Source organism: Fistularia commersonii, chromosome 7, assembly GCF_037954325.1.
Source record: "Fistularia commersonii isolate RoL2024-O1a breed Wild chromosome 7, RoL_Fcom_v1.0, whole genome shotgun sequence".
Taxonomy (NCBI): domain Eukaryota; kingdom Metazoa; phylum Chordata; class Actinopteri; order Syngnathiformes; family Fistulariidae; genus Fistularia; species Fistularia commersonii.
Genome location: NC_141290.1, coordinates 6,460,001 through 6,487,872, shown reverse-complemented (window position 1 = coordinate 6,487,872; position 27,872 = coordinate 6,460,001). Strand labels below are relative to the sequence as shown.

Genomic DNA, 27,872 nt, shown 5'->3' with positions numbered 1-27,872 from the left:
GGGAGAAGTCGGACGCCGGGGAGTCCGAAGTGAAAAAAAAGAAAAGGAGCCATGCGAGTGGATGTGGCCCCCCCAGGGGTCCGGTTACGCAACATGAGAGGAGGCTCCAAGATTGGCCCCAGCGGGATCCCCCAGCTCAGAAAGGTACCGTCGCCTTGCAGTGCCCTTCCCTTGTACTCCAGTCATGTGACTGGCCAAGCATGCATTGTGTGAGTGTGAGTGTGTGTGTGCGTGTTTGTGTGTGTGTGTGCGCAAGGAGAGAAATGATGTCCCCGCTCTTTTAAAGCAACACGAGCTTCACCCGCTTGTGTCTGTCTTCTGGGTGGAGGTTTCCCCAGGCAAGGGCGCAGGAGTTTTGGCATCAGGTGCTAACTTTAGCATCATCAGGTCACTTACTCATTACCATCTTGTAAAGATTTTCACAGTTTCCTGATTGCAGCCATCGAGTCCTGATCGAGTCCTGGAGGACTTTGCAACAAGTTAGCATTGAGTTTGCGTGTCACAAACGCAAACCGGGGGGACTGAATTCTGGTACGCCGTTAATTCTTTTGTTGGTTGGTGACACCTAACGGCTAAGTATTGGAACATCATAGCAGCGGGTTGGAACCAATATATTTGCTGCTAAATGCTAACCAAAAAAGCCCTGCGTGGTACAGTACACCTTGCAGTGCCTTGTATTCTTTCGTATTGGCGTGAAACAATTAGATCGCCCAATGGCAATAAGCATATCAATGTTAACCATGCTAACAATCGTTAGCAATATGACAGTTGGTGCTTCATCAAAGTCGTGGTGAGGATCACAGTGGCCATAGTGGTACTTGTGAGGCGAACAGAGGCCCAACGCGGTGCCAGGACAGCAATTGATACATGGTGTTTTGCTAGCTCTGTGCTACTTTCCTTCGTATGCCTTTGCCAATCTCTGCCTGGGAGTTGCCAGGGAGGCAAAATTAGCGAGGGGTAGTCGTGCTACCGACACATATCAGCACTCTGAGACCCCGACCCCCACCTCCGGCCTCTTATGACACACATCCATACATCTGTGTATTTCTTGCTAAGAGATAACGGCGCTCCTGTTCCACATCACCACCACTGAGTGCGTGGAATGTCCACCGCGCCTGGTCGAAGCACAGAGGAGATGGTTGTCAAGCGGTCAAGCTAATCAATTTCCCCGAGCCCCAATTTTTAGTGCCCGAATTCAAGCACTAACAGGACGGTGGACTTGTGGGTGCCAGAGCGGTGCTCTCTTTGATTTGGTGAACAATCTCTGAACTCCAGATCGCTGGCACTTTGACATTGTTCGAAGTGAACCCCCACCCGGCGTTCTAATGAGCTCCAATCAACATTCCTCGGCTCTGCCTACCGTTTCTGAGGTCCGGCTGAGGTCGGTCGGGAGTTTATTGAATCGAGACGTCCGGACTTAGTGGCGCTGCAGAGAGATTTCTAAGAGCTGGAGATGAAGACACAGGGACTGTCTGTTTACCAGTCAGCACCATCGTAATAAATGCTGCAATCTAGGAGCAGATCTCAGTGGAGACTATGTGTGCGTGTGTGTGTGTGCATGTGTGTGTGTCAGGTCAGTTGTTTACATTCCAACCCGGGAACCATGGCTCAGAATCTTCATCGGCTCGCATGACGCCCATCCTTTGTTTCACTTTTAATTCACTCTCGTGATGCCGGGAACGACCCATGTATGTGCCAGAAGGCCGCCTATCAAATCTCTGGATGCGAAGAGGCCTCAAATCTACGATTTATTAGTGTACGTCCCTGATCGAGGAGGTCGAGTTGCATCCGTAACGAAAACAAGCCTGTCATCGGCAAACAGTGAATCAGCTCTTTGTTTTTCACTGCGAGTTGAAGAAGCGTGCCTCAAGGATGAACCATCGACGAGTCCATGAGTCTTCGGCGGACGAAAATTAACCCTTACCCACCAACCTATGAATACCAAACGACATAGTTGTTCTTGTACTTGTATTTCTTGTCACAATTAGTACTATGCATTGAATCCTTCAACATCCAGCATTGCTGTGGTATAAGAGTTTATAAAGTTGATATTGTTGCCATCTGTTTTCTTTAAAATGACGGAAGCAGTGATGCTAACCAAGGTTAGCTGCAGCGGCTAATGTCAATTAGCTTCCAGTGCCTGACGACACATTGGGTAAAAACAAGCAAAGCAAACAGGGTCAGCCAGGTTGTCGTGGCCTCTTTTCTGCAACTTCTGTCTTTTCTTTTCCTTCTTTAAAAAGTGACAGCAGGGTTTCAGAATGTTATTCAACCCGAACCCCAAAGTCATCCCCACACCCGCCCCCCAAACCCCATCCCGGCATCCCTTGTCTTACAGGAACTGGCCTTTGACAGCCGCCCGTCATGGACGGCCCCCCGTGACCCCGCCATGCCAATGGCCCGGTCGTCCTGAGGCTGCCGCCGTTGCTGCGGTGACGCGCTTGGAAAGAATGTGTCCTGCGGTGATGGCGAAAGAACCTCTCTTGTTTAGAGGGCATGGGTAGGGGGGGGGCATTTTCTCTTGTTTAGCTGTGATCAAAAACACTTTCTCTCTCTCACACACACACACACACATGCATGGATAATTCATTCCACCTTGCACGTTCACGTCCTTGTCAGGGTCAAAGCAGCTAACAGATGCTCAGGTACATGTAGATGCATGTATCGATCATCATCATACTTTTACACTCGACGCTTGGGGGGTACAGAGTCGGCAGCTAGCCAAGATTTTCCCATTTACCATGCCCCCGGACTTTGACATGTATGCTCCCCCGTGCACGTACTTGCCTGTTCTGTGGCTTTCAAAGTTGCTGCTTTCTGGGTTTTTTTCGTCGGACATCTTGTCCCGGTTGGTTAGATGCAGGCTGTGGAGAACACCGTGGCCCCTCGGCAACGTCACAGGTTTTCGGTATGCCACTCCTGTGTGGCTTTGCAGCTCCTGGTCACCGGTAACACCCCAGCAGAACCCGCGCAGAACCAAAGAGAAAATCGAAGGCTCCGGCCCAACAAATTGATGGAAATGCACGTTTGCACCACAGCAGATATTTCACAATTCATACTTGGACTCGGAGAAGGCTACCATCTGGGGTGGAATGTGTCCATCTGGGCTCGAAGTGAAGCTCTAATGTGGCCTTTGATTTCATCTCGGGTTGCCGCGGTAAGAGAATTCTGAGCACAAGTGGGGTGGGGGTGTTACCACATACTCTGCTAGCCGGGTTATGTGCGGCGTGTGCGCGATATTCAAAATGGAAAAACCGTGAGAGCAACGACCTTCAAATTGTTTAAGCAGTTCCAGGCCTGGCCCCCATCCTCAAGCACACCTCCCGTAGGCCTGGGAAGGAGAGGACGCTGGCAACCAACAATCTAGCACCGCTGAAAATGGGGGTGTGGGAGTGAGTTCAAAAGGATCACCAATTCGGTATCAAAACACCACTCTGGTGAAGGTAGCATTTGTCTGGCCGTCTGGCCCCAGTTTAAGGGCCGCTCCTTTTGTACGCAGTTGTCCAATTGCACAAGCTCTTGTTTAGTAGGCTAGCAAGCTGTCGTAATAAACAGACAGATGCTAGATTATGCTAACTGGGTTGGTTTCTAACTGAATATGCTTGCCTACAGGACTGGTTGCGCCGTCTTTGCTGTCAGTTTCGGAGGAATGTGTAAAGCGGTTTTGGATGTAAAGGTTACTTATGCAGAGCAGGCGAGGCTGCGAGGCCGAGCCATGCCAGTGGTGTCATGTCTGCCGGCGGTCCTGGCCCCCATGCTCACTTTTGTCGGTCACAGGGTGTGTGGAGTTCAAGAACATCCGGAAGTGCACTTTCCCAAGCTCTCGCCTCGTTTCGATTCCCCCCAGGCAGGGGGGGAGGGAATTATAAAAATCTGTTTCTACACAGGCACGCAGGAGAGGGATGAGGAGGGGCTCTTGTGGGAATCCTAGTGTGGATACCCTCAAAAAGAGAAGTGGATAAAAACAGGAAGGAGCGTAGAGGACTTTTTGGCACCGCAGCTCGGTTTGGAGGAGAAATTTGACTTGCTTCCTTGGGGAACAACATTTGAGTGCTCAGGCGTCTGTGCTGTTGGAGAAGATCTGTAGGTCCCCGAGCCGCTGTCGCCAAGGAACGCTTTCGCCATCAGGATCCAAAACTGCATGTCTGCTGAATATAATCTAACTGCAGTGGCTCCTCATCCCAGATCACCTTCTACTAAAACCCTGGCAGCTGCAAAAGTTATTGCAGCAGGCACCAGACGTGCCATGTCGGATAGAACTTTGTAGATAACGGAATGCAGAATGGCGAAAAAATCTGAAGGATCGGGTACAATTATGATGTAAACTTGCTCTACTTGATCTAAAACATGCTCGCAAGGAGGACTCATAACAAATAATTCTTCTCACTTGTTTGAAATAGCTTGATTGATAATGTGACCTGAATAGTCCAGGTTGATTGGCGACCTCATCCATCCATCTGGGAAGAGGTCCTGGCGGCTCCTCCCAGTGGTACCAGAACACCTCACTGAGGTGGCATCCTGACCAGATGGAGCCACCGGGATGCTGAGGAACAGCGGTTCCTCCATGTTGACCGAGCTCCTCACCCCTATCTCTTTGGGAGAGACCAGACGCCCTGATGAGGAAACTCATATTGGCTACTTGTACCCATGACTTCCTTCTTTTGGTCACCACCCTCAACCTGGATCCAGATGTGAGGGTTAGAATGTAAATCGACCATTCAATCCAGAGCTTCTCCTTTCGGCTCAGTTCCTTCTTCACCATGACAGGCTGATACATAACTTTCATCAATGATACTTGAGCTCCTCCGCTTGTGGTATGATCTCATCCCCGATCCTGAGAAGGCACTGGGGACCATGGTCTGGCGTTCGGAGGTGCTGATTTGTGAACCGCTCCAGCGAGAGCTGGAGATCACCGTTGGATGAAGCAGACAGACCCAAATCATCTGCAAAAGACTTCAAGAATGACATGCTTTATTTTGGTGGGAAAGTGGTATCACCGACATGGCAAACCAGAAAGGTGCCGTCCAGGTAACAAAAGCAGGTAAACTCCTGATCCAGATGCCAGGTTGCCATGGGAGACTGGGAGCAACAATGCCTGCACCTCATATAAAAAAAACAAGTGATCGATGGAAAATCCAAAACTTGCATTTGAAGACTTTGTCTAATCTGACCCAGGCGGCGTTGGATCGGATTAACCCGAGTTAGCGCCCCAGGAACCGCTGGCACGGGGCTCTGGCGGTTGGAGCCAGTGGGGTAATTGGGAGCAGGCTGGGGATGAGTAGGAGCTCCGATGCGGAGGAGGGGTCTGTTGGATGGAGGTGAAGGACAGATGCTCCACCTCTGCGAGGAGACGAAACACGACACCGCTTACCAGATGGGCTGCGGTTATATTTGCTATTCCCGATGAGCGCCTACACCCCCTCTTTATTCCACTCCTCCGCTTTATCATCATGTCGTTCCTCCTTTACCCCGAAATGAGGCTTCTCTGGAGGGGAAAATGACAACCATGAAAGCAGGACCCACCTCCTCTTCTCAGTCAGATTTGAAGACCAAAGGACCAAACTCCCTTTGTCGGCGACAAGAGGCACCCTCATCTATATACCGCCATACTTTCAGAGGAGCTCATCACGGGGCATTTGTGGAATGTGGGATGGGAGCCACAAATGACCTGAAGGACTGCGGCTGAAGTGCCATTTGTAAACTGACAGGTTGAGAAGGTCTCTCTCAAGAAGCGTTTCCTTCTGTTGCTTCCCGCTTCGACCTCGGTCACAGGTCTCCTGTTCATCAGCGCTTTCTGCTAAGCTAAGCTAAGCAAAGTACACCAGACAAAAGGGGGTCATCGCAACTTCTATTTCCTGAACCCTTCCCGTATGCTCGCACAGCAGTGAACGCAAACGTCATGCACTTGCTCCCTGGTTCACCAAGGGGACACCCACGGTGTAGGGGTCCAAGGTGGTGCTAGGTAGACTGCACCTCCTGTGCGGCAGACCCTGCCGGGACATCCAGCGGTGAAGACAATGCCGAGCAGCTCAGTATGTGCGCGAATGGAAAGACAATGGGTACTTCCATTTATTGCATTCTATTTCGAGGGGATGCAGAAACATAATAAAAAGAAGAAATTGATTGTTTGCCCCTGCCCCGACCCCCCCACACCCTCTTCCCCTCCACTTCCTGTCTGGTTTGGTGGATAACCCAGTTTTAGTGCTGTCTGGTATCCATCCCCTCTCGGAACAATGGTGTAAGTTGGGGGAGCCGGAGGACTCAGCAGGGCACCGCGTGGGGGCGGGCTATGAATGAGGTCCTCTGGGACGTGGGCTGGGACATATGGCGCCCAAGCACAGCTGTAGACGTATGGACCTGATGGGGATCCGCTATCGCCCCAACACAGATCCCAGGCACGAAGTAGCGATGAAGCTGAGGGGTTAAACATTAGGCACTGGAAAAATGCATAGATTTAACGACCCCACAGCTCTAGGGCCGTCGATTCCACACTCGCGCTCGTGCTTGTGCACATGCACGCTTGGAGGTGGCCTCTTTGGCTGCAGTCCAGAGCCGTGCTGTGAAATCAGCTTGGGAAAGCAGCGGGGGCCCCGAGCAGGACCGACGCAGAAACAGAAAGAGTAGAAAGAGAGGGAGAGCGAGCGGCAGAGAGTGCTGAGCCTAGATAAAATTCCATTGTTTATTTGCCTGACCCCCGTACCTCACCTCATCCCTTCATACGTCCCTTCCTCTACCATCAACCCTTCCTTTCCTCCTTCTTCAGGAACCGGGCAAGCCTCTCCGGGTCAAGGTAGCATTCATTTGTGAAATCCCCTCATTGCTCCAACTGAACCAACCCCCCCCATCCCACCAACCTCCTGACAGTGCAGGAGGTGAAAAAGAAAGACGGGGAAAAATAAAAATGCAAGGTTAGCGGTTCCAGGGGGAGCTTGCCAAACGTCCGGCGGTGTGTTAAATTGATTGCAGGCTGGGTTCTGGCGCGCATCGAAGCCCGCTACATCTAGCGTGGCACCGGGAGCGGGAAATTCTTTTTTTTCGAATCCCCTTTGCAGCAAATGAGTCACGTTTCTTTCGCTGTTTTTTTGAGTCCGGCTCTCGGCGATGGAGAGCGGGGGGCTCGGGAGTAGCCACATGTGGCTTCCTCTGCACATGCAGTTCCTGTTACTGTGAAATGTAGCGCTGTGAGTGACTTTGCCCTTTTTAGGTATCTGGGAATATCGGAGAGAAAAGAGAGAGGGAAGAACAAGCGCCGGGCGGTGATGTCATGTCGTTAAGCTGTTCCTGGACCGGACAAAGGGATGGAGGGATGGTGAAGATGAAGCAGAGAGTGAAAATCTTTATGAAAAGCAGCTGTTGGGAAGAGGCAGGCCGGGCCTCCTCGGGGCCGAGTGTGGCAGTGACAGCACCTCCCGATAACAGCTATGACCGGTTGGCGACTGTCTTTCGATAAGCCCAGGTCAGGAACGTCGGGTGAGATGTTCACACAAGAGAGCGCACCAGATTGTCGGAAACAATAGGGAGGCAGTAGTACACATGCCAGGCCACTAGTTGGCGGTACGGTATTGTGTTGAGGTAAAACATGCGTAGACACTTCTTGTGTCAACATGATAAGAAGTAGCACGAGTGCAAACATCAACAGTGGGAAGCTAACAGGTATTTGTGAGGACTGCCAAAGAGGTGGAGTTACTACTTCCAATGACCCTGAACTACAAGAAAGTAGAGTAAAGGTGCTGAAGAGGCATTGGGAGACTTCGTAGACTGGAGCACGAGCTCTGGAGTCGGGCATTGTTGTTGTGGCCTACCCTTTAGTGCATGCTTAGAGACGCTTCCAGTCTCAATGCAATAACAAAAGGGGGCACAACAGCGAGTGTTAACATCCACAAGGATCAGCAACTGAGTATTTGTACAGATCAACGACGAGGTAGAGTTATAAACTGAAGGGACCCTGAACTACAAATGCCCACTTTGATGAAGAAGCATCGGAGGACTCGAGCAGAACTCTGGCATCCGCTGCTGTTGTTGTGGTCTACCCTTTGGCACATACCCAGAGACACTTGTCTCAGTGCTATGTGACCTGGAACTACAAGATGTGCCATTTGCAAGAGAATGTGGGAGGCATGCAAGTGGAAGTAATCTGGAGTACTCCTGCTTGTCTCGGGGACACTTCCCTTTCCATAGAGTAACGAGCACAAGCAATACTCCGGAGTCAGCCATTGTTGTTTTGGTCTACCCACCCATTCATGCGTCGAGACGCTTCCTGGTCTGTGGTGAAATTGAAATTAGCCTGACTTCCATCACCGCATTGCTTTTGTCTCTCTACATCTCAGTGAAGTTTGTGATTTATGGAGTGGCTCCAATCGCAAACAGTAGCAGAAAAAAAACATGTTGCCATAGCAATGGACAACATGTCAACACCCTGGCTGCAATGTGACATCTGATTGTGCACAGCTGGCAAACTTGTCTGCAAAGATTAAGCTAGTACTTTTTCAACGTCATTGGAGCTAGCGGATCCCTTTGAGGAACGGAGAGAAACAACATTGAATGCCGCTTTTTATCCACACATCATTGTTTGGTCACGTATATTTGATATCCAAAGCAAACAAACATGGTAATTATACAATCCCTGTGTGAATGTGAGTGATCTCCCCCATTAATGCGCTTATCATGATAAGTTAGCACAAACAAAAATGCCCCCGCTGCAGTCATGGACCCACAGAGGACAACAACCCCATCACCACCATCTCCAACCCCACCCCCAGGGGAATATGTGAGTGTGTTTATGGTAGTCTCACTATGGTCAGATAGCCAGCGTCCACCGACCGATAGACATCTCCTGCAGGTTATGCAACTGATGCTTGGCTCTGATGCGACTCTGACCCTTGGCCACTGCCCATTTTCCTCCGCCAAGAACGCATCATGTTTTAGACCAGCGCCAGGGCCATTTTTGTCTCACCGTCACTAATGGCAGAAGTGGATTGCTCCCTGCAGGAGATTTTGGAGTGAGAGCACTATTGTGGAATCTAGACAGTCAGGTTTTTAACATTATCATTCTGTTCACTCACTACTTTCTGTGAGAATGACTTGTGCCCCCAAACATGCCCCCAAAAGCACTGCTTTTCCTGCCTAAATATGATATAGTATTGAAGAAAACTCACCCATTCATACCCTGAGATTATTTCCACTTCTTTTATTGTCGGACTAGTTTCAGCACCAGAGTGTCTTTGAACAGAAACGAAAGTCTTTGCAAAGGCTTGGACTGTTGCTGTTTGTATATATGCAGACGATGCACTGAAATGAGTGGACGCTTGGATTGACAGGTCAAGAGAAGAACTTTCCTCGAGTTGTTTTATTCGGAAAGTCTTTGCCGAGGCTGCTTCTGCTTCCTCTGCGGTGTCATAGATGGCCGGCCGCACCTCACACAGCTCAGGCCTGAAGGCTCCGGGGCCACGCAGAGGTCTTCGGGGTCGCAGTTTCCCGTGATGTTTTTATTGGCCTCAGCAGATGGCTTCCCTTAGCCTCTGCATTGTTAGGGCGGCCATCTTTCTCCGAGGGTCAGGGTTAACAATAGTTACCAATAGCTGCGGGACACAAAAGCCTCGTCGTTCCCTTAAAAAGAGTTTCCTCAGCAACCGAATGCTATAAAACAAGAGTTGCTGTCAAATTTACTGCTTCTTCTTCCAGGTTCAGAGAGATCACGACTTACGTGAGGATTCCGAATTACCTTTTAAGGCACGAGAATCTCCGAGGAACGGCGCTTTTGTTTTGGCCTCGGGGCTCGAAACAAGTAAGCAGGACGCCCCGAAAGCCTGCAGTGCTTTTACAGCGCAACAGTATGCTCTTATTACTCCATGTACAATCTACTTTTCCCTTTAGTTTTGACAAGCCGTCACCCCCGCAACCCATCCCCTCCGCCCTTCACCCCCCCCCATGTGATATGCAACACCCTCCACTGCTCAGAAAAAGTAAAACTCGGGAGGCCGGCTGCATATTTTACAGACCGCCATTCCGCTCCTCTTTTACATACAAAGTGGTTGTTCTGCGTTTCATTTTGCGAGGAGGAAAGCGAGCAGAATGGGAGTGGGGGGGATTGGGATGTAGTGGGTGGGAGGTAGGGCTGGTGGGTGGGTGGGGGGGATCGGTTGATGTTTCCCCTCAAACATGTGACCTCTGCCCGGCTTACAGCTGAAAATAATTTGGGCCCACAGGCCAGTGCAAAGCTGACGCAAACACCCCTCCTCTTCTTTGCCGCTCTCTCTCTTGCAGCGGTGGGGGGCGGGGGTACACAAGACACAGGCCGATAGTCATCTAAGAGTTTAGGTTCCTTGCTCAGAGGTGACCGGTTGTCCTTTTCATGTCGGCTTTGTGTAGGACAAGACGACGGGTTTCCCGTCCGCCTCTTTGTGTTTAAAGGGGGAACCAAATGTAGCCCTGCATTGCCAGCAAAGCTCCGTCCCCAGAGGGCCAATTACGCTGCTAGCTCAGGCAGGACTCCTTTTTTCTTCTTTGCTGACTTGCTTTATGACCAGCCGGGACAAGGATTTAAGGAATTCAGATCCGCGGGGCTCATAGTTGGAGAGGAGAGATATTGGGGTTAATTGGGCAAAAGGTGGAGTGGAATATGGGAAATGCAGTATGTAGTTTCCAGAACATCTGGACAAAGTCCGCCATATGCACCCGGCCCTCCTCTGTCCATGGGTCCGCTTCGGTAGTTGTGCTTCGATCTGAGGTTTTGCGCGCGCAGCAGGGTGGCAAAGCTTACTGTGGATTTACTTGAAAGACAACACACGGCAACAACTAGCAGTTCCCTTTCCTACATCTCATTGTTCCCAGGTCCCACGCCAAGGCCGACCTCTCGGGTCCTTGTAGGCCTCCAGCGGCATATCATTGAAAGAGGCAGCAGGCTCAGATTCAGTGCAACCTATGGTTGGGCCTACTTTATTGAACCGCTCTGCATGGGGAAAGGATCGATGAGCAACGGCAGCAGGTGGTCCAAGAGTCATCGCTCATTGGACGGACTCCTGTGTTTCTTTCTGTTTTGGAAATTTGCGCACTTGTGTTTTCGGTTAGCCTCGGCCACACCGGAGTGCGCCGAAAGACGCTCAAAGTCAGACTTATCTACCGAGACTCGGGTAAATCAGATAAATAATGATTAGGAAAGCAGAATCAGAAAAAAACTGAGTTTCGATTGGGACCACTTTTGCAGAGTCCAAATGAGTGCCCTTTCCTGGCTTTGAGTCCTCGCTAATATTTTCCCAATGTAACCTAATTATCCTACCGCGGGTTCCTTTAAAAAAAAATCTCCATGAGCTTTCCATGATTCCGCCAGGGCGCTGGAATGGAGTGTGTGTTTAGTTCAGCCCGCTAGTTGTTAAAGCTTTGCTCTCGGCTGTATCCTCCAATTACCCTTCAAAGGGGACTGGCGAGCTGTGAGGTCCGCTCCCGCATCGGTTTCTGGTCTCAGAAATAAGGAATCTGAGTTTTTGGTTTGGTTTGCAGTGTCACACTGTAGATGGATTTTTTTTATTCAGTTTTTCTTGAGGAAATTCTAGTCGAAATGTTTTTGTCTTGGCAATCCGACTTGAATTTCTTCATTCGAGGATGTTTCACCCCTCACTTCTACAGTTCTAATGCCATATGGGGAGTTTCCGAATAAAACGACTCGAGGAAAGTTCTTCTCTTGACCTGTCAATCCAAGCGTCCACTCATTTCGGTGCATCGTCTGCATATATACAAACAGCAACAGTCCAAGTCTTTGCTCTGTAACAACTTTTATTATCCAACAAATTTTTCCAACTCTAACTGAATAGTTAAATACATCTGGTTTTAACCAGTTTGCCTCTCTCCTTCTTTGGCTTTTCAGGATGCCAGCTGCTAGCACCATGACTGGTGGAAGGGCCCTGCTGCTCTGCACAAACACTGACAACTGCACCTACCAATCAGTCAACGGGTAGGTCTGATTATTCGTAGTATTATTATTGTCATCCATCCATCCATCCATCCATCCATCCATCCATCCATCCATCCATCCATCCATCCATCTTCTGCCTCTTCTTGGGGGGAGTCTTGGGGACAGCAGCCTAAGCAAAGAAGCCCAGACGCCCCTCTCCCTGCCCAGGGACTCCCAGGCCAGGCCAGACATAGTGTCCCTTGTGTGTCCTGGGTTCTTCTCCGGGGTTTCCTCCCGGCGGGACGTGCACAGGATCACCTCGCCGGGCTGGAGGCGTCCTGACCAGAGGGAGCCGCCTCATCTGGCTTCTCTGGATGCTGTGGAGCAGCGTCTCTACTCTAAACCACTCCAGGATGGCTGAGCTGCCGCACAGACAAAAAACACCCCACAATATCACCCGTCTCAGGTTTCATCTGCTTGAACTGCACCTTCCCCCCCAGTAGCCTTGAGGTCTTGTCCTGCTCTCGGCGAGGGGTAACGGTAACAATAACAGTCCTTGATAAGACTGGAGAGGGAGAGGGATGGCCATCTGGTCTTTGACCCATCCCACAACCACCACCACCCCCACCCCAGACGTGGAAGTGCCTGTATGGCCGCTCTCCGGTCGCCGGCACCGTCTGTCATCTCTGTGACATTCATCAGTGCCTTTTAGATTATAATGAAGGGATTGTGATTGCCGCGGCTGGGAGGGATTGTCCTGCAGGAAATTCAACCCCCCTCCACCCACCGTTGTTTTGGGGTTTGCCAAGCCTGCTGATTTGGCCTTGGAGGACGGCGCTTGTGGTGGTGCATCACCGACACCCAATCTCTTCCCTGATCATAAACAATTTTTAATTTGCCTGGGTGCGATATTGACACCTTCCTCCATCTGCTCCACTTTTTCACCTTCAAACAATCAACCCCCGCTCCTGGCCAGTCACACACACACACACACCGCGTGGACATTCTCTTGTTTGCTTGGATTTTCTTTCAGACCTAGTTTCCGCCGCCTCTCCGTTGGTGAATCTCTGCCAAAACCCCTTGTTTTGGCCCAAGAAGTGGAAGGTGAAAGAGACAAGGTCATCTAAGATTTCCTGTAGATAGCGCTAGTGTTGGTTTCCGCATGCTGCGATGCCACCGGAGGTTGCCTGGGGGGCCCTGCATTTCCTGTGTTTGTTGGAAATTCAATAATTAGATGAATAGGCTTTGAGCTTTTGGCACAAAACCGCTTTGTCGGCTGGTAGCAAAAAAGAAAAGCTGCGCATTCACCTTTGGCCCCGCCCCTTTTCTCTGCATACATTCAAGATTCAAGTGTTGATTGTCCTATTTATAGTCTGGAAATGTGTACCCTGTACGATGAAATCATTACTAGTAAAAAATAACAATAAATATACAGATGTAATAGTGAGGCGAATGAAAATAGTGCAGGGAAATATAAACATACGCAGAAATTTAAATAGTTTTAGATTAGAGATGTAGACAGTATTGGTAGGTGTGCAAGTTTAAGTTGAGTGCAGCTCGAGTGTGCAAGTCACAGAGTGCTGGAGCACCTTGTATGCATGTAGTTTAGATCAACAGTTAAGGTAGAACATGATTATGGAGTCCTGGCAGTTATTCAGGGGTCTGATGATAGTTGGGCAGAACTAGTTCTTCAGTCGTGTCCTACGTTTCACGCTCCGGTACTTTCGGCTGGAGATTAGGAACGTGAACAGTCCGTGTTGGGGGTAGCTGCACTCCTTGGCAATGGAGGCAGCTCTGCGGTGGTTCATGCTCTGCAGAGAGGGTAGTAGGGTCCTGGTGATCTGCTCTGCAGTCTTTACCACTGGCTGCAGGCGTTCGGTCCAGAGCTTTGGTGCTGCTTTGGTGCTTAAGTTGCTCTCAACAATGCAGAAGTTGCTGGGATCTTGGGCAACATGCCAAACCTCCTCAGCCTCCTCAGAAAGGACAGCTGCTGTTGAGACCTCTTAACTGTATGAATGGTGTTGAGGGATCAGGTGGCGGGATGTGGACCCTCAGGTATTTGAAGCAGCTTGCCCTCTTGACCTGAACAGTGGCTGGTGAGGTCTCCTCTCCTTCCTCATCTCCACTGTCATCTCCTTGGTCTTGTCCGTGTTGAGGGTACGGTTGCTGTCCTCTCACCATGACACCAGACCGGCCAACTCCTTCCTGTAGGCTGTTTCGTCCCCCCCGGTGATGCACCTGATGTCTGCAAACTTCAGGTTGATGTTGTCCTCGTGTGAGGCGACACAGGATGTAGAGGATGGGGCCGAGGACACATCCCTGCACAAAGGTTCCTACATGTAGGTTAAGTCAGTGGGATGAAGTGACTGAGTATCATCTTTTTGTTTCCTCAGGCTCCAGTGCTGTTGCTTGAAGGTCGGGGAGGCCCCATCTTCAGTGGTGCCCCAGCGCCAAGAGGTGTGTGGGTCACTGAGGAACCGAGACCAGAGGGACGCCGCCACGCCCGATAGGCGTCCCGTCTCCCCAGCCGCTGGCCCGAGTGACGTCCCGGGTCCCCCTGGCAGTATGCTGGCCCACAGGAGAGCCACCACCAGCGACCCCAGGACGCCAGGCATGGAGAACGGACTGAACCACGGCAAGAGCCAAGGGGGAGTCAAGAGCGCCAGCATCCGTGATAAAATCTCACAGTGGGAGGGCAAGAAGGAGCCAGCTCCCGGTGCAACATACCCACTTAGTGCGCCCCAAAAGGAGGATGATGTTGTAAGGAAGAAGGACTTCAAGGTTTCGGAGGTCCAAAGGGCCGATAGCAAGAGGTTGGTGAGCTGGGACAGGCAAGACTCAGGGAAAGAGAACGTCGGGAAAGTCTGGGATTCAAGGACACAATCTCCAGATGCCACGAACAGCAAGGCCTCCAAGCCATCGGACCAAACACAGGATAAGAAAACCGTCTTAACCCATGTGAAGAAATTGGAGAAGGCCACCAAGGATGTTCCAGATAGGCCGTCGCTGGCGTTCCCGGGGAACTACTTCTGCCCTCCGTCCAAAGAGGAGCAAGAGGAGACGGAGAGGAGAGCCGGCGAGCCCATTTTTGGGACTTTTGACGTGATTCGGCCTGTCGGGCCACGGAGGAGGAGAGAGGGGGACTCGGAGAATGTGTACAGTGAGCCGGGGGCGCCGTCCATAAACCCGCTGCCCAAACCTCAGAGAACCTTCCAGCACCATACGCCACCCGCCACCCCGGTTTCTGCGCCCGGCTTGGGTAAAGGCAAACGGACATTACCACCGTTGCCCTCCATCCCTCCTCCGCCTTTACCCACCTGCCCGCCGCCGGGAGTCTGCAGAAGACCTTGGGCTGATAAACCTCATGACGGCAGCAACAGGTGAGAGCGAGAGGAAGGGGGACGAGTCATGGCAACCATGATTGTTTTGACCACCGTTACAACAGAAGCTGTGCGTTAATGAAACAAAGAATTTATGCACTTCTGAGTAGCTTACGTATTGCATGCCCGCTTACCGAAGCAAATGCTGACGTGAACCACATTGCTCGCATCAAATAGTCAATCCCAGCAGGCGATGACATCATCCATGTTTAAAACCTGGCAGCGAGAGCACACTAGTCGAAGCCTCAGAATGTACAACCCCTGTCAGAGCTCCCGCAGGAGTGCGTCGAGTGAATGTAATGCCGCCCCAACAAATCGTGCGATGGCGCTATTTGCAATTCATTTGGCAGGAACCAAAACAAAATCACGTACCCCCTCATTTAAATCAATGTTTCTGACCCATTTCCAAAGGCATACCCATCTCCCTTCCCTGAATTCAATCCATCTCTGATTCATTTTTTCCCAATCTTTAAAGCGGCTAGTAGGTGTCCTGGTGACCCATCGAACCTCCCTGGAGGTTCTCAGCGCTCCGCCTTTGTCGTTGTCCTGTGGAATTACCTTGTAATGCCATATCTCCCCCCCCTCCCACAGGAAGTCCTACGAATTTGAGGATCTGCTCCAATCGTCCGCAGAGGGCTGCAGGGTGGACTGGTACGCTCAGTCCCGCCTGGGCCTCACACGCACTTTATCAGAGGAGAACGTCTACGAGGACATAATAGGTACACAGTACACGTAATACTGTCCAAAACACTGGCTCTTTTACGCTCTTCACACAAAGAGACACCCTCGTCTTCCGTCGGTCACAGAGAAGATGAGAGGATGGTTGCTTTTTCTCTAGGTCTTCACTCTTGGCCATGTTTAGTTTAGAGGCGCGTCACTCCAGCTTTATTAAAGTGCTTTATGTGGAGGTCCCACCCGCACTCCTACCTTATTGTCCACCATGTTATGGCAGCCCCCACCTGGGGTGCGTTTCCTTTATAACCTACGATAGCACCGTAATCCATCCGCGGGGCATGTTTGGTTTTCATCATCTGCGGCGATTAAACCACTTTGTCAGGCCTTTGCGCACGCAGTCCGTACGCACGAGGGAAAGCCGGCCGCCGTCGTGACCCCCGCAAAGTCACGGCGCTGCACGGCAAGCAACGCGCTATACCCGTTGGTCGGCCACGTGAACGACGCCGCGCCGATCCCTTTGTTTTCCTCTGGAGGAGGAGACGGTGAAGGGTACTGAATGTTTCTCTTGATCCCAATTCTCCTCTGGGTCCCATCTGGTGGATGGATTGATCGGGCGGAGGAGAGCTACAAAGAGAGAGAGAGCGTCAGAGGGAGAAGACTGAGCAGTTCTTGGAAAGTTCCCCCTACCTTGCTCTTTATCTGGAGGGGCTACGTTTAGTCACGGCCGTTTGAAGGGTTGTGCATGTCACCCTGAAATATGGGCTGAGTAAGCAAACTTCTGGAGCGAGGGGAGTCACGTGACCAACATGGAAAGAATACTTTATCCGCTGTTTTCCTGCGTGAGGTTGTTGTGTAACATCTGGATCCCCGATGCCCCGAATCCTTTTTAAAGATCCTCCGTCCAAGGAGAACCCTTACGAAGACATCGAACTCGAGAGGGGGTTCTCCAGCGGAAGCAAGCGCATCTTGCCGACGTCCTCCTCGCCGGTTCCTGACACTCCGACAAAGGTAACAACTCGGTGACACCTCACTCTTTAAGAACAGTTCAGAGCTAGAACTGGGTCCTGATGGTTCCGCTGGGCTCCTTGTCTCTTCCTCCAGCTGTCCTCCAAGCCCGGGTTATTCCGGCAAAACTCGGAGAGGCGAAGCTTCAAACTCCCGGAGCTGCGCAAGACGGGCAGGGACGCCGGTGTGTCCTCTCCGTCGCGCGTAAGCCCGCCGTCGACGCCCAGCAGCCCCGACGACACACCGTGTCTCTCCGGGGACCCCTACAACCGTCGGCGACGCAAAATCCCAAAGGTAAGGGGAAGGCGGGGGTTGGAGTATCTCTTCTGGGATGAATCAGGAAGTGCGGAGCAACCGCCCCCAATAGACAAGCTCATTTAGTCATGTCCTCTTACAGATGGTGTTGAAAATCAACGCCATCTTCGAGGCACGGAGGGGGAAGAAACGCATGAAGAAGGTGTCTCAGTCCACAGAGTCCAGCTCGGGGAGAGGTGACACTTCGCTTTCCTTCGCACCAAGAGAAGACCTCAAGCCTTGCTGCCACATAGAAATGTTATTCTTCAGCATTCACTTTTCTTCTTGGTTACGTTGACGACGCATTCGTTTCGTTTTGTCTTTGTGACGGACGTAGTGACGGACGAGAACAGCGAGTCAGAGAGCGACAACGAGGAGAAGCTGAAAGGTGAGGGCAGGAGAGGAGCGCCCGAGGTCCGGGTACAACCATTCACCCTCTCCTTCACCGACACATAGATGATCCAGTCCACGGTATTGTGGGTGAATGGAGTCCATCTCTTCTCCCCCTCAGCCCACAGTCAGAGGCTGGTGTCGGTCCAGTCCATGCTGCAGCAGACGGGCCGGTACCGGACGTCGGAGAGGGACGTGACGGAGCTGCAGGAGAGGAAGCTCTTTGAGTACTTCATTGTGGTGGCGCTTCACAAGACCAAAGCTGGAGTTCCATACCTGCCGGAGGTCACGCAGCAGTTCCCCCTCAAGGTAAACGCTTCCCGGAGGCTACAATTTTGAAAAACGTTCCTCCTCTGGGCCTCCTTGAACACCTCGCTCCTCTTCATCTTCTTCCTCCTCCAGCTCGAAAGGAGCTTCAAGTTCATGCGGGAAACAGAGGACCAGCTAAAGGTCATCCCGCAGTTCTGCTTCCCTGACGCCAAGGACTGGGCGCCCGTCGACAACTTCCCCAGGTCAGCCCAAGTTCGGAAAATACTGAAAAAGAGCGGTCCGGTTATTACGCGGCAAGAACAACTTACGTTACGGGATGGAGGCGATCTTTTGACTTTTAATTTAAAGTGTGACGAGACAAAGGATTTACAGGGGCATTAAGGGAACGTAATGCTCTTACACCTGTATGTGTGTGTGCTTGAAAATTGGCAGCACCGCCCCAAAAGACTCTCAATGCTCACATTGTTCCCAGAAAATGGGGACGCGGCGACAGCTAGCAATCACTCGGCGCACACCTGCGTCCAAGTTCGTCTGGCTCTGAGCCCCCCCCCCCTCTTTTTTTCAATATTAGACAGTATCCAGGATGTGGGAATGATTTGCCCCCCTTCACCCGTCCCTCTCATTTTTCCAGCGAGACGTTCTCATTCGTCCTGACAGGCGAGGACGGAAGCAGGCGGTTTGGCTACTGCCGCCGATTGCTGGTATGTAACCGTGGCCTCTGGCCTCACTCACTGGATTCTCGGTAATTTAATAGTAATGATCCGTCATTACAAATGGTTCCGTTCCCTCTGCTCCTCCTGCACTTCTTTTTTTTTGTTGTATGGTGTTATTACTGTGTTATTACTGTGTTATTACTAATGAATATACTTTGGATTGAAGAGTCAGGATGTTCGAGAGCGGCTTGACTCGGGAAGCTAGCGGTCGTAGTTGGTTGAGAAGTCTCGCGACACTGACGCTGCTGTTTCCCGTTTCCCTGTTTTCCGCCCTGCAGCCAAGTGGTAGAGGCAGAAGGCTGCCGGAAGTCTACTGCATCGTCAGCCGCTTGGGCTGCTTCGACCTGTTCTCCAAGGTGAGGGAGCTGCACTGCATTCGTCGAATCGCACGCTTGCAATGTATATCTATCATGAAAGAAGGTGGCCGAGAACTACCATGCACCCGCTTTGCCCCGCCCACCCCTGCTCCCTCCCGAGTGCCATTTTCTTGGCCCCAGTTCAGACATGTGAAATGCAGCTGATGTGGTTGCCGCAACGGAGGGAGCGCCCTGTAATGAGTCTCAGATTTATATCTACGTCGACCCGTAAATATATATGCTGCGTTCATACGCCGCGGTACGCATAGATAGGGTTACGGGCAAGGGACTATGTCCTCTTGGGCTTGGAAAACAAGTCAGATAGATTAACAGCCGCCTTCATAGTGTAGGCACTTGCTTTTGATATTCTAAACTTGTATATTTTAGCGCCGATACATGGAAACTCAAAGCACAGCCCCTTGCCGGGCTAAGCCAATAGGATAAAACAACCCCTTCCTTCTCCTCCCAGATCCTGGATGAGGTGGAGAAGCGAAGGGCCATCTCGCCGGCCCTGGTGCAGCCCTTCATGAGGGGCATCATGGAGGCCCCTTTCCCGGCCCCTGGGAGGACCATCACCGTCAAGAACTTCCTACCGGGTTCTGGGACAGAGGTGAGCTTGACTTTGTGTTTCGTGACGGGGAGCGACCGAAATGTTTTAATGATGACGATAAAATTTGCACACAGGTGATAGAGCTGTGTCGGCCATCTGATTCCCGACTGGAGCATGTGGACTTTGAATGCCTCTTCTCCTCCCTGAGCCTACGCCTCCTCCTCCGAGTGTTCGCGTCCCTTCTTCTGGAGCGCAGGGTCATCTTCACGGCCGACAAGCTCAGGTCGGCCTCAGCCTCCTCACGCCGCAGGCCATCGTAGGCCACTGTAGACAAACTTAGGTCACCCCAGGCTGCCAAAGGCCATCATAGGCCACTGTAAGCCACCGTAGGCCATCATAAGCCATCGTAAGCCATCTTAGGACACTGTGAGCCACCGTAGGCCATCATAGGCCACCGTAAGCCATCTTAGGACACTGTATGGCACCATAGGCCATCATAGGCCACTGTCAACCCTGTAGGCCATCATAGGCCATTGTAAGCCATCATAGGAAACTGTAAGTCACCGTAGGCCATTATAGGCCACTGTAAACCACTGTAGGCCATCATAGGACACTGCAAACCACCGTAGGCCATCATAGGACACTGTAAGCCACCGTAGGCCATCTAAGGCCACTGTAAACCACTGTAGGGCATCATAGGCCACGTAAGCCATCATAGAAAACTGTAAGCCACCTAGGCAATCATAGGCCACTGGAAGCAGCCGTAGGTCATCATCGGACACTGTAAGCGATGATCTCAATCATTGGCTTTTTACTTTGTACAATCACTTCAGTGACACCAGGAACATCTAGAAACTGAAGGACCCGGGACCTGTAGTCCACAAACAGTCAGAGGAATGAAGATTCCGACCGAGTGTGAAAGGAAGGAATGCTGTTGTGTTATACAATCACCCAGGGAACAATTACTCCTGTGCTGGAAAAAAACGTCATGGACGCCAGATAGCGAGGCAACGACGATATAATCTGACATCGCCAAGCCCGCAAACCTCGAGCCATTCTGCCTTACCTTGTGGAGAGGATAAGTGCTGATCTTGCTGAAATAACCCCCGCCCGGTGGTCGGGCCCATCTGAGTAGACTTCATGAAAAAGTGGGTGGTGTCTATTTTCTCCTCGCCCACTGCTGCTCAAAATTTTAGCAGGAAAAAAGTAATTAGAACTTCGTCAATCAAGCTTTTGTTATTGTCTTGTGTCAACCGTGACCAGATGGACACACCGGAGAGATCTAGCGAGCGTCTTACATCATAATATTCCCTCTCAGCAGCACCGACGCTTTTCACATCATGTTCCAAGTCCTGATCCAGGCCTCTCCTTCGGAGGTGTCCGAACGCCATCTTGTGGTCACAACACGCATCTTTGCTTTTTAGATCATACAGTGTCAGAATCTTGAAAATTGATCCAGAAAGCAGTTCTAACGATGTAACAGGTTTATAACGTGGCTTTACGTCTCATTTCGACGTTTGATCGAGCGCCTTTTTCCAGTGTCGGTATCTCCTATGTCGTCAACCGTCTCGTTTCTTTTCCACAGCACTTTGTCCCAGTGTTGCCACGCGGTGGTGGCCTTGCTCTACCCCTTCACCTGGCAGCACACATACATCCCTGTGCTACCGCCATCCATGTTGGATATTGTCTGCACCCCCACTCCGTTCATCGTAGGCCTCCTCTCCAGCTCCCTGCCCCGACTAAAAGAGCTTCCCATAGAGGAGGTGTGATAATTCTTTTTCCGCTGTTGCGTGCCGATGATGTATCGTTTGTTGCTGTCCTTGACTCGGGGGCTTCTAACCCGTCCGAACAATGGCTACAGGAAATAACATCTCCTCCCCTCCCGTCTCAAGGTCCTGGTGGTCGACCTCGGCAGCAGTCGCTTCCTACGACAGGTAGAACCCACAGAAGCACTCGAGAAATACTCCAGACCCCGCCGGGTGTTACAAGACCGGTGGTTACACCATGATGGCGGACAGACCACCTTCACATCTATGCGTCTCTTTCCTTCCCAGCTGGACGACGAGGACTCCATTCTTCCCCACAAGCTGCAGGCAGCTCTGGAACATGTGCTGGACAAGAGGAAGGAGCTGGCCTGCGAGAAGGGGGACCTCGCAAACGGTGAGCAGCAGCGAAGGGAGCGACAACAAATGCACACGGTTGATTAGAAGGTGAAGGAGAACCAAGGAGCTCAACCTGGCAGGGTTTAACTTGAGACGACTTTCACCAACCCCGGAGCAAGGCATCATTTACACTGACGCCTTCATGTTCTTCATGTCAAATGATGCACCTGATCAGCCACTACTTGGAAGTATTAAAACACCTGATGGTTCTAAATCTGACTCAGCTCTTCCTCTTCTCCTGTCCTTGGCTTTGGCTCCTCCTCCTCCTCCTCCGCCCGCCCTCATCCTCTCCCAGACTCCAGCTCCCTCAGCGCCGTGGTGTCTGAGGCTTTCGTGCGGTTCTTCGTGGAAATGGTCGGCCACTTCTCCCTCTTCATGGGCGGAGGCGATCGGGACGAGGACCCGCCCCTGTCCCCACCGCCGTCACCCACCTCCGCCTTCCAACGCGAGGCCTTTCGCAAGGCGGTGACGTCGAAGAGCTCCAGGCGGTTCCTGGAGGTCTTCATGGAGACCCAGATGTTTACCAGTTTCATCCAGGAGAGGGAGCTGCGCCGACAAGGCCTCCGAGGTTTGTTTTGTTTTGTCATTGCATATCAAGGCTTTCTCATCGTCATCATCCAAGCCCATTATTTTGGACTACTTTTATGATCCGTGAATGTTTGTAAGACTCTGATCATTTTGGAGTGCTCAAGCCTTGGAGAGATTTCTGATACTCCTGTGATACTACGTGATACATCACAATATCTCACTTGTTACCAAAGTACTACCAAGTATATCAGCCGTGTTTCGTGCTCTCCTGAAGGGATCTCCAGAATAGGCACAATCAAAGGGAGAGAAGATTATGCGGCGTCAGGATCAAGTCGAGTCGGGTTTTATTTCTCAGTTGTCTGATGACCCCGTCCGTATAGAGCAGGTCTGCACCACCCTCTTCAAGATGATCCACAGAAACCCAACATTCCCCCGGGGGCGAGCACTAGGAGCAAGGAAGCAACGACCTTTTACCTGGCGGACACCAAGCTCAATGTGGGCGGCCTTTTGCCTCAACCATTCGGGGTAGAAAGAGATAGTGGCCGACAAGTGACTACTGTGCCCTGATGAAGGGACGTAAGAGCAACAGGATAGGCGGAGTGGGGTTAGAGAAGAGGAAGTAGCGGAGTAAGTCTATGGCAGTATCACGAGGGGCTACGCCAGGGGTCGGCAACCCGTGACACCCAAAGAGCCATTTGGACCCGGTTGCCTCAGAAAAGAAAACATTGGGAGCCGCAATAACTTTTTGATGTCTAAAATAAAGGTACCGCTGTATATATTGCTTTTTATTACCTTTACACTTAGTATAAACAAGTGTGTAGTGTGTTGCTTCTGAAATTCACAAGGTATTACAGAGAAAATTAAATTTTATTTATGTAATGAACTCATTTTGAGCTTTGGGCTTTCAGAGCGTGTAGCGGAGCCTTGATCCGAATTTTGAAAATAAATTGAAAAAAAATCCCTCTGTCAGTAAACAATGAAAAATAAATATTTGCAAAATATCTTCATAAATATTTCTTTTACCTGGTTTATGGGAACTTCTGCTCCTGAACTTCTGCGCACATCACATGCAAATCGGGACTTTACCGGCTGGCGGGTATACCGGCTTCCGCGAGTGTGACGTTATTTTGAGCGGTGAAAAATGATAAATATTATTTGATTTGATATTTCAAGATCACAATAATCTTCCAACTCAGAACTAAAAGTTCAAAAAATAAATTGACACAAATGAAACACACTTCAATTAAATATTTATAATTTATTTTCCCAAGCCGCTCGGAGCCGCAGTGTAAAGATGAAAGAGCCGCGGGTTGCCGAACCCTGGGCGAGGCTAACACTCAATATAATCATTTTTTTTCAAAGAGAAGGGGTTTGAGCCTATTTCTCCTCCGGCGGATGGAGCTGGGGAGACGGTTCCACAGGAGTGGAGCTCGGATCATATGAGGATTTATTCATCCGGGTCGATCCATTAAACATGATGAACGGTTGTTCATTTTCCAGGTCTGTTCGAGGTGAGAGCCCAGGAGTACCTGGACGCCCTCCCGGGGAGCGAGCAACGCGGGGTCAACAAATTCCTCAAGGGCCTCGGTGAGGCGTGGAGACCCCGTCGGGCCGATCCTCCACAGACTTGGGCGCTTTCTTTAACTTGTAATGTTTCATTTGTTCAAGGAAACAAGATGAAGTTCCTTTCCAAGAAGTGAGACTCGCAGTGAGGGTGTCGTCTGCGGAGGAACGGTACTGGCGTGGACGTAACGGCCAGGAGGACCCTACTGATACGGAGGCCTCCTCCCCCGGTGTTTGTAGAGCGCAGAAGAACGAGGGCGCCTTTCGAAAGGAAGATCCGGACTCGAACTGTGGATGGACGTAAGGGGGGAGGGCGGGCATCCCCTCAGATCTCAGCTCCGTTCCTCCTCTCCGCAGAGGGAGCGACCGGGCTTGGATCCGCCGCCTACCTCCGACAGGATGTAAGCTCCAGAGCAGCTTCCAGGTTTACAAGATCCCGGATTCAGTCTGAATTATCATGGCGCTTTAGGAACGGACTTCTCTCCTCGGAATCCATCTCCCTTTTCTTCTACATTCCAAGCTATCTCCTCTAGAAGCTTCTATAAATCCACTTGTACGACTTCTTCTTGATCAGGGGCCTTGTTGTCTTTTAAGGTTAATTTATATCCTCTTTCGTTGAGCCTGATGTTTCTGCCATTTAAATACAAATACCGCCGGTTTGTGTAAATAAAGGTTTGTCGGGGTCGCAGACGGAGCGGCAGAAGGCAGGGAGTGGTTCGGCAGGGAATGTGGAGAAGGATGTGTATCTTAGTTCAATCAGCATCTAGGTTTACCTTGAAGACACTATTCGGGAACCCGAGGGGATTCAATAAACACGTTTGAAGTAGACAGGTGGTTAGTTCATTTGTTGCCATGGAAACGTTGCCCCAAACGACAAAGGAGTAGCATCGGAGTCACGTATCGAGACCCTTTTTGCTTTGGATCCATCCAGCCGTGGTTGTACCTCTAGATTTGGTTGATTTGGAGTAATGGACCGACCCGTTGGCCCGTCAAAGTCAAGACTGCATCACTCTTTGAACAGAAAAGGAAGCTTCTTCTCATTTGGGCCGCAGCCAATCACCTGCCACCATCCTACCCAGAGCCAATCATCTTCCACCCTCACCATCTAACCCATCCGACTTCTCCTCTCACTAACTGACTTCCTGTCGTCTTCACTTTCATCCATTAACCTTCTCTCGGGGGGGCTTCCTCCAGACCTCCTGCTTGGCACCTCCAACCTCAGCGTCCTTCTGCCCGGATCTTCACCTCCTCTGTCCACGTCCAAGCCAGTGCAACTTTATCTCCAGATCATCTAACATGTGCCGTCCCTCCGATGGACTCTTTTCCGATCCTCTCCGTCCTCCTTGCTTGCAAACAGGAAACTCCACATCTTCACCTCTGCCTCCTGTCTTCAACATGGATGCTAGCACCTCCATCTTCTCCTCCTTCCCACTACTCTTTTGTCATCCCTGACACTTTTTACCGCCCGTTCCAACCTGCTTGCACGCGTCCCTTGACCTCTCTTCCATTGCTCTGGACTGTTGACACTCAGTACTTGAACCCCCCAGCTTTCTTCATGTCCGCAAATTTGGAGATTCCTCTCTAACCTCATCTGTCAGCCTGTCCATCGCTGTAGCAAACAAGAGGGGGCTCGGAGGTGATCCCTGATGCACTGCACCTTGAACTCCTGAGTCACACCTACGCCACGCCTCATTCCTGTTTCGCAGCGCTCATACATGTCTCGCACCACTCCAGAACGCACAGTACCACACCTCCTCTCTTGGAACCCTGTTGTACGCTTTTTTTTAGGTCTACCAAGGCTCCATGCAACTTCCTCAGAAATGAAATTGATAGCTCAAATTTGATACTTCTGAATTGGAGTAAAGGGAATGTGAGAATTAAAGTACCTGGTAGATAGTCCCAACACTGTGTACCAACATACTAATAAAGGTTGTGTCACTATAGAGACAGTCTCCTCAGGAAAAGCACTCCGATCTTTTCCTTCCTGTAGGCCCTGGTGTCTTTCGTGTCATGGGTCGACTCGGGATTGTTATAGTCTCCGCGCCCACCCCGCCCCACTTCCTCTGTTCCAGCAACAACCAGTTCCGAGGGCCTCCCATATCTTCAGTTACCTGACGGCGGTTTCTATGAATACCGAGCCTCGGGGTCTCCATCCAGACGCCGTCCTTGCTGTAAATGTTTCACATCTGAAAATGGCAGGTTACGTTCAACATCCCCGTAATAACATGTTTATCATTATCTCCAAATTTGAAAGGCACCTCGGTTAGCCAGCTAGCAACAAAAGAGAGCACGGGGTAGTTTTACTTTGAAAGCACAGCACAAAAGAGGCTACTTTTGTTTATCGATAGGCAAATATATGTACATATAGTTAGAATTGTATTCCTACGAATATTTCTAGTCAATGTACCCCATGCTGCTTTATATATACATGTCTTTTTCTACATAGATCAAGAATTGATTGCTCTTTTTTCAGTCGAGTATCGATGATCGATGCGTCCCCCGGTAAAAACAATGCTCCCAATGGATTATTGGAAATAAAGCCTTTGCAATAAATCATTAATAAAGAGGTTGATTAGTTTGCTCCCTGGACAACCACGGCCTTGTAATGCACCCAATGCCCACTTAGAGGCGCTGTTATCCTGTGTCTTGTCGTCCTCGCAGGCCTTCCCCCCCTGATTTCAACATCCCATAATGACCTACACATGGAGCCTAAGAGTGACGGACGGACGACGAGCGATTTTCTGTCAGAAGCTCCGCGACTGTGTAAAAGTACTTTTTTTCGGTACTCAATATGGATCAAAAACAGTATCGCTAACAGTACCTTTTGGTGAGTATCTGGAAAGCGGCATTGAACGATTATACCCGGGATACTCTGCTATTCAGAGTACTTGTACATGAAGTTAGGAGTATTTGTCCCTTCTGCCGGTTTGTTCTTATTTCAAATTCGTGTGTTCATATTCTGAAGCGCCTATCGTGAGTGAACAACCAGGCTAGCGTATTGAGACGGGTAGCCAGTTAGCTAGCACGTAAGCCAGATAACTAGCAATAGATGGCGGTATAGATGAATGATACATAAATAGTGAGACAGAATAAAGTGATATAAAGTAAAACCTTAAAAAAACAAGAACATGGATAACTAAAGGAATAAATAAATGAGGACAAGATGAATGATAGATGACAAATTAGCGCGCTACATTAGCACCAGGTTGAAGACGGCATCTTCTGGGTCCAAGTGACCGATCTTGAGAGCTCAAGATAAGAAATGTTTGATTAGCGATCGGTTACGCCTCTTTCGGAAGGCGGTTATTTTCTTTAATGATGTGATATTTACGTTCTTCGCGAACGCCATTAGATCGCTCAAACACGTTACACTCGGTTTCTGGGAGGAACTAAATCTAACCTTGCGTCTGAGGCGTCGCCCGGATAACACAAGCTGTTGCCGCGAATCAAACCGAAAGGATCGGAAAATAGCCTCCTCCTCCGAATCGCGCCGACCAATGGATTAGTCGTATCCCGGCCCCGGGTGAATTTGCGGCCTTCAGAATGAATGCGATTAAAACTAAAAATGAAAATCCAAGCACGGGAACGTTCCAGGAATGACACGGGTTTGCAATTCTGAGGTTTTCCTTTGCTATTGGTGATGAAATCTCTCTCGTGGACGCCCCCCTTCTTTTTTCTTCCATGTCAGCGTCCACACCACCCACCCACCCACCCACCCCCACTCATGACGTAGACACCGGTCAGACCTCCACCCCCTCCCCTCCCCTCCCCTCCGTCTCTCCCGTGGTCTTTTTCTCTGGCTTTTTCCAGGGGCTTCATGTCATACCACAGGCTAATTCCTGGAATTCCTCGCCTCCGCTCTTCCGCGGAAAGAAAGTTTAAAATAAAATAAAAAAAAAAAAAAATGAAATAACTTTAAAAAAAAAAAAAAAGAAAACAACCACAACAACAAACAAGCCGGGAAGGAGACGGAGATTTTTCTTTTAAATATTAAAAAAAAAAAAAAAGAGAGAGAGAGAGGAGGAGGAAGAGGAGGGAGAGATAGAAGGAGCCACCGTTGATGTTCCGACGCTCCTCCACCTGCTACCCGAGCAGGTAA

At 50.5% G+C, this 27,872-nt stretch overlaps 2 protein-coding genes across 7 annotated transcripts in view; both read left to right on the top strand.

Annotated features, from left to right (window-relative positions):
* Positions 1-24,599, top strand: LOC147232513 (DENN domain-containing protein 2A). Its single transcript, XM_086149388.1, has 20 exons — positions 1-144; positions 11,861-11,947; positions 14,281-15,267; positions 15,859-15,986; positions 16,835-16,950; positions 17,044-17,241; positions 17,345-17,438; positions 17,579-17,629; positions 17,753-17,940; positions 18,034-18,143; positions 18,533-18,602; positions 18,893-18,970; positions 19,440-19,580; positions 19,655-19,803; positions 21,106-21,283; positions 21,413-21,454; positions 21,575-21,680; positions 21,978-22,250; positions 23,711-23,797; positions 23,879-24,599. The coding sequence occupies exons 2-20, from the start codon at positions 11,862-11,864 to the stop codon at positions 23,908-23,910; spliced, it is 3,114 nt and encodes a 1,037-aa protein (XP_086005514.1). The 5' UTR covers positions 1-144; position 11,861; the 3' UTR covers positions 23,911-24,599.
* A 1,870-nt stretch (positions 24,600-26,469) lies between these two features.
* The window catches only part of tead4 (TEA domain transcription factor 4), a 27,463-nt gene continuing 26,060 nt past the window's right edge, over positions 26,470-27,872 (top strand). For 3 of the 6 annotated variants that reach the window (XM_086149382.1, XM_086149378.1, XM_086149379.1), the window contains exon 1: positions 27,528-27,868. The gene's annotated coding sequence lies outside the window, so the exon portion shown is untranslated. Of the gene's footprint in view, positions 26,601-27,527; positions 27,869-27,872 lie in introns of those variants that run through there. The other 3 variants (XM_086149385.1, XM_086149384.1, XM_086149380.1) reach the window with 2 other exon arrangements.

What these genes read in the sequence shown, in the direction of transcription:
- LOC147232513 (XM_086149388.1), top strand. Translation starts at nt 11,862, where the DNA reads ATGCCAGCTGCTAGCACCATGACTGGTGGAAGGGCCCTGCTGCTCTGC. An exon ending in CGCAGCAGTTCCCCCTCAAG is followed by an intron (nt 17,941 to 18,033) that starts GTAAACGCTTCC and finishes TTCCTCCTCCAG; the next exon opens with CTCGAAAGGAGCTTCAAGTT. An exon ending in CCCGTCGACAACTTCCCCAG is followed by an intron (nt 18,144 to 18,532) that starts GTCAGCCCAAGT and finishes TCATTTTTCCAG; the next exon opens with CGAGACGTTCTCATTCGTCC.